At 42.7% G+C, this 10,062-nt stretch overlaps 1 protein-coding gene across 3 annotated transcripts; it reads right to left on the reverse strand.

Annotated features, from left to right (window-relative positions):
- Window positions 1-623: 623 nt before the first annotated feature.
- pycr3 (pyrroline-5-carboxylate reductase 3) lies at window positions 624-9,205 on the reverse strand. 3 transcript variants are annotated; one of them, XM_086144811.1, is made up of 7 exons: window positions 8,867-9,205; window positions 4,752-4,845; window positions 4,582-4,646; window positions 3,883-4,062; window positions 3,578-3,790; window positions 2,126-2,218; window positions 624-1,639 (listed from the first exon to the last, which is right to left on the reverse strand). In XM_086144811.1, exons 2-7 carry the CDS (start codon window positions 4,837-4,839, stop codon window positions 1,433-1,435), a joined length of 846 nt encoding a protein of 281 aa, XP_086000937.1. In that variant the 5' UTR covers window positions 4,840-4,845; window positions 8,867-9,205; the 3' UTR covers window positions 624-1,432. The 3 variants fall into 3 exon arrangements, with proteins under 3 accessions (XP_086000937.1, XP_086000920.1, XP_086000928.1); XM_086144794.1 differs by lacking the exon at window positions 8,867-9,205 and adding an exon at window positions 8,012-8,822; XM_086144802.1 differs by lacking the exon at window positions 8,867-9,205 and adding an exon at window positions 7,167-7,979.
- Window positions 9,206-10,062: the final 857 nt, after the last annotated feature.

Raw genomic sequence — 10,062 nt, forward strand, 5'->3', positions numbered from 1 at the left:
TAATATCATATTGTCACTGATAAAAATAGCCATAGTAATAATCATAGCAATTATTGATTTTAAATTTTTTTTTTTTTTTTTCAAGTTTATCAAGAAATTTTCACCGCTCTTTGCCGTCCACCTTTTCACTGATTTTCTTACATTCTTCAATCTATAGTAAAATACTTATTATTTTTCGGGAAATTTAGATTTTGTTTTGGCACATTTGATTTTTTTTCCAATTAATCAGAGTACACTAGAACATCAATAATAAAGAGGCCTTTTTTTTATTATTAAAATGTAGATACTTCCCTGCTAAACTTTAAAGTGTTGAGGTTAATAGCATTTTTAGTTCCTGCCTAAATATATGCCAGTTTTAGATGCATTACTATTACAACTTTATTACTCATATTTCCTGCTGCTTTATTTTGCATCCAATGTCAAAGAATCACCTTAGAAATTCTGTCATTTTCAGCTTTTCTTTTGTCATATGATGTACTGCCATTTTCAGGCCAGATATAACTGAGGCTGGGCTTTTTCCTATTTCTCAGTTTGTGTGTTTTGGCAGAGGGTACATTTTTATAATTTGACAAATCATGTCGTCTCAGCGTCTGAGCAAAACACGAGGCGCTGCACAGAGAGGGAACTGGATCACATGACTTTTTATTAAATCCAATTGTACGCGCTTGGCATCAGAGGTCATAAATATTTGTGTTACACACAAAAAGGGGGAGGGGGGGGTCATATAGTGGACCAGAAGAGCTACACGATCACCGTTATGTAAAGAAAAGAAAAATCAATCTAGACCATCACGCTTTCAATTTGGCGGGGATATGAAATCCATTGCGGCGCAGCACGGTCCCAAGCAAGGACAGTAAGGCAGAAAGAGGGGGAAAAGAAAAAAGAAAAAAAAGCAATACCGTCACTTTACAGTGTTTTTAAAAATTCACACACACGCACACACACACACACACACACGTACGTAAACACTTCTTTGAATAGTTACGATGGGGGTCACTGAACTTTCTCCAGCATCTAATCTGAACAGTTCCAATAATTCCAGAACTTCACAGTGTGATTATTTCTTTCTTGCTGGTTTTCATATATTATTTCCCAGACTTGAATGTCATTTATACATCACTTCTGGCTGTTTTTTTTTTTTTTCAATTATATTTTTAAAATTAAATTTCAACACTGTCCTTTAAATAATACAATTTAAAAAAATATCTATCGAGGCGTGGTCGCAGCTGCTCCGTGTTTGATCCTCGTCCGATGCCCATCTTTTAATCCTCAGCCCTCGAGCCCCGTCCTGCCACGTGGGACCTCTACCCGAGTAACGATTGCACATGTTTCCGGGTGAATTACAAAAAGGGGGTCCATGTTTCGCTGCGATATCGCCGAGCGGCTCGGTTCCAAGGGTCCGAACGATTGTTCCGCGGGCCCCGGGCGGCCGTCACTTTGTGTTTCCGCCGGCCGCCGACTTCCTGCCGAGCTCCCTGGCTCGCTCAGTGGCCGCTTCCACGGCGTTCATGGTCGACGCTCGGACGCCTCCCTGCTCCAGCGCATGGAGCCCGTAGATGGTCGTCCCGCCGGGGGTGCAGACCTCGGACCGGAGCTGGGCCGGGTGCTTGCCGGAGTCGCGCAGCAAGTGGCCGGCACCCTGCCACATTTTGGGGAAAAAAAAACCCAGATTCAGAAAACACAACACTATAGAAGCAGGGAAATTCACATCGACGACAGATGATGAATGTGCAGATATTAAGTTCAAGAAATTAGATTTGGTGATCAGCTTGTTTGTAATTCTGAACATTTCCTGAATAATGTTCAGGTCTTTTCATGTTATGTTATGAACAGATTTTATGTAATGAATCCCTTGCAGATTTTGAGGGAAATATTAGGGTCACAATTCAGAGTCTTTTAAAAGTGCAGCCTGTTAATGAGAAAAAAAAAAACATCTACTTTGGTTCATGCGACTACAGCCCTTATGTTTGCCTCATTTGGGTTGAATAAAACAAACACCGACCTGTAGTTTCACCTTAAGACTCGACTGTGACCTTCTGAGGTCGAGGATGAAACAGGGTTTGATAACTGGTGGTCAAAACAAACAGGAACAGACAAAAATGCCGCAGCATTTGCTTGAACTGACCAGAATGGTCTGAGCGGCGATGCTGTGGGCCAGAGCGCTGGGCATGCCCATCTTCACCGCTCCCTCCGCCAGCGCCTCGGCGAACAGATACACCTGCACGCACACACGCACACACATGCACACCAGTAAACAAAGTGCAACGTCTGCTGCAGATCCTGCAAAGAAGTCCAGCTTCATCGATGAATCTGTGTCCTGCATCCAGGCAAACTGAGGGAGACCCTGGCACTGGGACTGGAAAAGTCCACCTGCAGACATTTGTCCAGTCAACTGTTTTTATTTTATTTTATCTTAAAAACAATAAACACTGCTCAAAAAAATGAAGGGAACACTAAAATAATACATCCGAGATCTGAATGAATGAAATATTCTTATTAAATACTATGGTCTTCACATAGTTGAATGTGGCGAAAACAAAATCCCACAAAAATCATCAATGGGAATCAAATTTATTAACCCATGGTGGTCTGGATTTGGAGTCTCACTCAAAATTAAAGTAGAAAAACACACTATATGTGGACAGTTTGATTTCACAGAAGTGTGATCGACTTGGAGTTACATTGTGTTGTTAAAGTGTTCCCTTTATTTTTTGAGCAGTATATTTTCAAGCCCTCTTGAATTTAAAAGGCAACAGCCAAACAACCAACATTGAAGGGCCATTTAGGGTCTCCGAGTGACCTGCTGCATATTTTCAGGGATCCCATAGTCCAGGGATCGGCAACCCTCAACACCCAAAGAGCCATTTGGACACGGTTTTCTCGGAAAAGAAAACACTGGGAGCTGCAATTACTTTTTGACGTCTAAAATAAAGGTACCACTGTATATATTGCTTTTCATTACCTTTACACTTTGTATAAACAAGTGTGAAGTGTGTTGCTTCTGAAATTCACAAAGTATTACGGAAAAAATTAAATTTTATTTATGTAATGAACTCATTTTGAGCTTTGGGCTTTCAGAGCGTTTAGCGGAGCCTTGACCTGAATTTCAAAAATAAATCGGGAAAAAAAAAAAAATCACTATGTCAGTAAACAATAAAAAATAAGTATTTGCAAAATATCTTCATAAATATTTATTTCACCTAGTTTACGGGACTTCTGCTCCTGAACTTCTGCGCACAGCATCTGCAAATCGGGACTTTACCGGCTGGCGGGTATACCAGCTTCCGCGAGTGTGACGTTATTTTGAGCGGCGAAAAATAATAAATATAATTTTATTCAACATTTCAAGATCACAATAATCTTCTAACTTAGAACTGAAAGTTAAAAAAAGGAATTAACACAAATGAAATACACTTCAATTAAGTATCTATAATTTATTTTCCCAAGCCACTCGGAGCCGCGGTGTAAAGATGAAAGAGCGGCGGGTTGCCGACCCCTGCCATAGGAGAACGTGAAAACGCCACGGGGGGGGAAAAAAAAAAAAAAAAATCCACCCGTCTCATCCCGAGAAACTCACAAAAGCGACGCCGCTGCCGCTCAGCCCGGTGTGGATGTCGATCCAGGCCTCGGGACCCTCTTCCACCAGCCCGCAGCGGTGGAGCAAGGAGCGCAGCAGCGCCCCGTCCTCCTGTTTGGCGCTGGAGCCTCGCGCAAACAGCAGCGCCCCCTCCTGGACCACGCAGGGGAGGTTGGGCATCAGCCTGATGACGACAGAGCTCTCTGGCAGGAGCTGGGAATCGGGAAATGGGAAAAAAACAAAACAAAAAAAAAAAAGTAAATAAAAGTCGATGGATTTCGCCGACGGCGATCGGGGACGCTCACCTCCTCCAGCGTCGCCAGGGTGACGCCCGCGGCAACCGACACCACGATGTGTCTGTCGGTGACGTGGGGTGAGATCTCAGCCAGGACCGGGGGGACCAGGTGGGGCTTGACGGCCAGGAAGACCACGTCGGAGCCGCAGACCACTTCCACGTTGGAGTGGGTGACGGCGATGCCCAGCTCCTGGAGAGAAGGAGGAAGATCACCTACTGACCCAAAGCATATCGTGTGACAATCTCACGGACCGCCCACTCATTTCACATTCTGCAGCAGAAAGTTTTGCATTACCCCCCCCCCCCCCCCCCCCAAGAAAATCACATAAAATTTTCAAAAATAAGTGTGGACATTTTTCAGAAATTTTGTCTTTAACCTTTGGTGTTAAGAGTTGCAGTTGTCAAATCCTGTTACTTTAAACCGAATTTTAATTCAAGACAAAAAAAAAAAAAGAGGGGGGTAAATGATAAGCACAATTTTGCATCGGTTTAAGGTTGCTCTCTGACACCGTTTAGTGGCCGAAGGCAGAGGTGCGGAAGATGAAGCGATCAAGACCGACAGTGTCATGGGGAAATGAACAGAAGCGAGAAAATTACAAATAGCGGAAAGAAACAAATTTAAGAGGAAATACATATTTTCTCCATAATTCCACTGGAGATGTACATGATACGACCCCCGGGTGAGACTGGACGGAAAAGCAGCTCCTACCTGGAATCGTCCCAGGTTCCTGGAGGAGGGCGCGCTCACTTTCACGTTCAGAGGGAGGACGTTTCCTGCCGAGACGTCGAGACGACAAAATGAAACACACGCGGGAGACTGTCTTGGGTTAAAACCCTCACGGGTCGGGTTTTGTCAGAGCTTTGATTTTGCCATCTCACCGGACAGGATGCCTTTGGCGATGCCGTACGCCATGTTCCCGGCGCCGACGAACCCGATCCTCAGCTGCGAGTCCATCTCGGGGTCCATCTTGATCTGAAAGAATACAAACCAATCAAATTCTGACGGGAAGTGCAAGTCAGGACACTCTGGAATCACTGGCTTAGAGGCTCGACAAGAACCACCTCGTGGTTATAGCCAGAAGTGCATGCAGGGATTTTTCCTATTTACTGCAGACTTGTTTCTAATAAGACCATTTAGTGGAAGGTTTGAACAAAACTTCTTCCTGGATAAGGATATACACATCAGAAATGACCTCATTTAAAGAAAGCATTAAAGAATAATTTCATTTCCAAAAATGAATTCAAAATCAGCCATAAAAAAAAAAAAAAAAGGAAAATTAGGAATACTGTTGAAATTTTGCTGATAGAAAAAGTTCAGTCACACTTGTTATTTTTCTAAACATGAAAGTTGAACCTCAAAAGTGGACAGCACGTATATATTAAAAAAAAAAACAAAACAAAACATAATGCATGTTCTCGTGTGATAATCGACAGCAAGAGGACAATAAAAATGGCGCTGAGAGTTCAACCTTCGGTTCACTTATTTTCTCTTTCAACACAAAATACAACTGTGTAATTGATGTACTGTTGATATTTGACGGTTTAATTTATATAGATAGGGTTTGCCCTAGTGGGCGCCATGGAAAAAAAAAATCAGAAAAAAAAAAAAAGAAAAAGAAAATAGGATCATAAAAAAAAGCCACGAGAAAATGGACATAAATCAAAAAGTTAGAAACTAATTCCTGTGATTATTTCAATCATTTGTCAAAAAGGTCTTTTTCCACCAGTTGAGAGGAGGCCCGTTTGATATTATGAGCATTACTGTTGCCACGGTTACAGGCGGAATACATGTGTCAATTCAGTGCTGTTTCATTTGTGTTAAATGGGGGGAAAAAACGAAAAGAGTGTGTTTATGAATATTTGCAATTACTATCAATATCATGAATCACTGATTTTTATTATATTTTAAATCAGATTTGAAGTGTAATTTGCTGTTGGACAGAGTGACACAGAATGTTGTAAATGAGAAGAGCAAAAAAGAGTTAAGGGGGGGAAAAAGAAGAAGAAAAAAAAAATAATAAAAAGAGGGAGGGTGTCCTGCTAAAATGTCGAAGTTTACAACCCCAAAACACCTCACAAGGCACACTATCCAAGATTACGATATTGAACCCAGTCAGTGGATGCCAACAGTCCGTTCGGACGCAAACATATAGAGAGATTCATGATATCGCTGCCAAAGCCACAGGAAAACGGATTAACTTTGCTCCAAAACAAACGGGGAACCGGATTACTTTAAACCCCCCGGCCGACAGTTGGTGGTAATCAGGTTTCGCCCCCTGCCCCAATTCTCGCGTCTACAAGCTGGTGTCTGTTTTTTTTTAATTTCCTTTTTTGTTTGCTTTTCTTGCACCGGTACCTTTGACCAGCGCAGTAAAGTTAGTTCCTGGTTCCTTGACCACAACTGACTCTTACAAAACACCAAAGGCCTCAATCAAGCAGTAATTTCACATGTCTGGGTTTAATTTTACCATGAAGAGAAAACACACACACACAGGCCAAAACTGCAGGAAATTCTTTAACTTCCTATTTTCTGGTTATTTTCATGCATCGTACCTGCACACTGGTTCCTTGTGATTTTTCACGCCAGTTTTTAAAACAACTTTATGCATATTTGGAGACATGTTTGGGGAATTCTACCCGTGACTGTGGCCAATTTGCTCCGCTTATTACTAAGAACACATTCTCTTGAGGTCTGAAAGGTAAAAATTAACAAAAAATAAGTGAAAATATTGCAGATAGTGATCAACAGATTAAAACAAAAGAAGGGGGGGGATTTTGAACCAATCATCTGCATCTGACCTGCAAGTTTTGTATCCTGACACACACACGCACACATGCGCACACACTATTAGGCATCTTTTAATTCTTCAAAACTGATGTGTTGAGCTATACACTGAATTAATTACTAACAAATCGAGAGTGCATAATTTTCAAATGCTCCTAAAACAGATATAAAGCCTTTAAAGATATCAAATAATGCAGAAAGAAATTCCTCTTTTGTTTTTGCATATAGTATCCTGAAATTATTAAACAGTTTTAGGCAAATTACTAGTGTGGTAAAAGGGAAAAGTTGTCTAATAACAAAAATCGGTGGTCGATATTAGACTTCCTGGCATGAGCGTTTAATTAAAAGCTGGATGTGAACTATTCCTTTCTGAGACACTCGATTTCATTGACATATGATTTTTTCAATTGTTTTTCTGAACGTTAAAGCCATCATGTGACCAGAAACATGTAGCTGTTAGCGCAACTGTTAATATTAGCAAGGGATCACTTTAGCTTGACACTACCGACCTTTACGCCGCCTCTGTCGCGATCACACTCTTGCTTTCTCGTCCGCTCGAGGCAGAAGGCCGCTCGCATAGAACTCGGATTTGTCCTCACCGCTGTGGCCAAGTGCTCGCTCATGGGAGATTGGTGGACTTCCTTCATCTTCTTCTTCGTTACCTTTTCGGATACTCAATTCAATAGCCGCCACAGGAAATCAAGCTCCTCTGTATCTTCATCCTTTCACTCCATCCAGAATTCTTCTCTCGCCTTCCCCTAGACCTCATCGTCCTCATCTATCGATGTATTCACTCGCTCTCCTCTGTGCAGGTCCAAGCCATCTCATTCTCCTCGGACCTCATCTCCACAACATCCAACATGTGCCGACTCTCTGATGGACTCGATCCTAGTCACTCCCAAAGAGAACCTCAACGTCATCTCTGCTACCTCCACCTTTGCTTCCTGTATTTTCACCCCCGACGCCACCACACAGCATCTCCGGTCTCAGCTTTCCTTTCATTTTAGCTGAAACTCCTTTAGCAAACATCACCCCCCGACACTTTTCTCTGCTTGAATGCATTTGTTGGGTTTCCTTCAAATCATTTTAAAGCGTGTGGCCCGGACCTGCTCCACTAATGACTAGATCCTCCTCCGAATCCAATGCAATGTGTAAAAGTAACCGATGAAATGTGTAAAAGTAACCAACACACACAAGCACATCCCGTAAATATCAGATTGAACCCTCCGATCCCATTCTCCCAGCTGCAGGTGCACACCAAGCGACTGACAACATGCATCTTCCAGTCCCATCCACATGATGGGACTGAAAACAAAAACATGTGTACGGTCCAAAGTGCAGGATTCTCCCCTACAATCAGATCCAGGTTCTGAGTGGTGTCTTCCGGACCGGCCTGCGGCCAGTGCAGCATCGACGCCTCTCCGTCCGAGTCTTCCGTCACCTCGTCGTTCCTGTCCGAGTTGATGGCACCTCCGACCAGGGGGTGGCGGGACTCCATAATCGCGATCATCGTCTTTTCGTAGCGCCACCAGCCCTGGATTTTAATCGGGCACCGCGGATCCGGCTGCCGCTTGCATTTGTAGTAGGCACTTTTCAGGAGTTTCCAGCGAAACTTCAACTGGTCCACCGACCTGTGGTACCCGGCCGCGGTCATCCTCCGGTGCGCCACCTTGAACAGCTTGTTGTTCCGCACTTTCCTCCCGTCCAGGCATTTCTTCATATCCAACTCCTTCAGGATCTCAAGGAATAACTCTGTTTCCTTCACGTCCCAGTTCTGCTTCTTCATGCCCGGGTCGTCCATTGTTGTGGCGAAGCTAGCTTACGCGGCTAACGCACCTTAGCAAAACGGTGGCTTCACAGGTCGCTATTTAAGGTAGCTAGCATGTTAGCCGTGACGGGCTGCCGCTAGCTCCGAGCGTCGCTCTATTCGGTTTAAATTGTATTTAAACCCGGCGACAGAATGGTTATTATCCCGGGACTCGTAAAGTGGGAAGTGGAAACATCAAGAGGTGCCGCGGCATCGAGCTAGGCAGAGCTAGAAAATAATCCAGGACAGATTAGATTAGCAATACAATGCACGTGTTGACTGGACAACCATAAAGTAGCCCGGAGTGACATAAACAAGCCGTCTGGGGAAGCAGCGGAGGGGGGAAAAAAAGAAGAAAAAACATAAATAAGCTTATCGTTGAGTTCGGAGAGATTGATTCACCTGATGGGATTGTTCTGTTTTGCTGAAGTCCGGCGTTTTGTTATGCTTTTTTGGGTAAATCTGCTAGCCACGTCACATTCAGCGGAGCATCCGCAGAAAGAGCCGCAGTCCGCAGCAGTGAACGCCGAGCTGCCGGTCGGTTCGATTTTAACGTCTCCAACTACTGTTTACATGGGAAGTACGGTGACTTTTTAAAAAAAAAAATTTTTATTAAAAAAAACAGTGTTACAAAACGAATTCCGTATTTTTTTGTTTCTACTTATGTATTTCACGTCCGCCACAATTTACTACTTTGAGCCCACTATTAAAAAAAAAAAACTTTCTTCTCATTAATTATTAAATGACGGTTTTCATACCCAGGAGGCCATAAAGGAGCCGGAGTTCTTGAATACAAAACAGTCACCGGCATAGAAAAGACGTTTTCTGGGCCATCCTGTGCGCAGAATGATTTGGAAAAGTTAAGGAATGCTTTTATTATGGCGAGACAGCGACGGATATAGCCAATATCCATCGTTTATCGTAGGAAAATGACCTTTGGTTTGCAAACATTTAGCGTTAAGGGAAACATTCAGAAAAAAATGTGTAAATTTATTTTCAGGGAATTTCCTTCCTCTCTGATTTCATGCATAAAAAAAATACTCAATCCTGGTGCTCTTAACTTACCCTGAAGGACTCGACAGCCTTTTTTCAGCTGCTGAAGCTCTTGCCTCCTTCGTGATTCACTCTGAAATCAGCCTCTGTTTCGCCCACCTGTCTCTAAAAAAACGTAGATGCAAAAATTTTTGGTGAGCACATCCGTAGTTGTAAATGAACCCTGAGACGATCACGTTGGACTCTCACAAGTACCTGCATAATGGCCAGCATTAAAACACAGTAGTGTAGTAAGGTGGGGTTCTATTAGCATGTTGCTATAAAATACACTTTATAGGTTGCCCACTAAAAACACACACACACACACACACACACACAAGAACGTTATTTAATAATTACAATAATTTTGACTTCTGAGTTTTCTCTGGAATGGTTCCATCCTTGGGTTACAATCTTTAAAAAAAATCTAAAAAAAAATTCTTTAAAAAAACAACAAATTAAAAAAAAAATAATATATATATATATATATATATATATATATATGAATCCTGATAATTTCTCGAGGTTGGACAAACAGAGCGTGGTGAGCTGGGATGGACTGGTCC

Source organism: Fistularia commersonii, chromosome 1 (genome assembly GCF_037954325.1).
Source record: "Fistularia commersonii isolate RoL2024-O1a breed Wild chromosome 1, RoL_Fcom_v1.0, whole genome shotgun sequence".
Lineage (NCBI taxonomy): Eukaryota > Metazoa > Chordata > Actinopteri > Syngnathiformes > Fistulariidae > Fistularia > Fistularia commersonii.

Coding starts and splice junctions, on each gene's coding strand:
- pycr3 (XM_086144794.1), bottom strand. CDS start 8,458: ATGGACGACCCGGGCATGAAGAAGCAGAACTGGGACGTGAAGGAAACA. Junction 4,846..8,011: donor CTCAGAACCTGGATCTGATT/GTAGGGGAGAAT, acceptor GTATTCTTTCAG/ATCAAGATGGACCCCGAGAT. Junction 2,219..3,577: donor GCGGCAGCGGCGTCGCTTTT/GTGAGTTTCTCG, acceptor GTGTGCGTGCAG/GTGTATCTGTTCGCCGAGGC.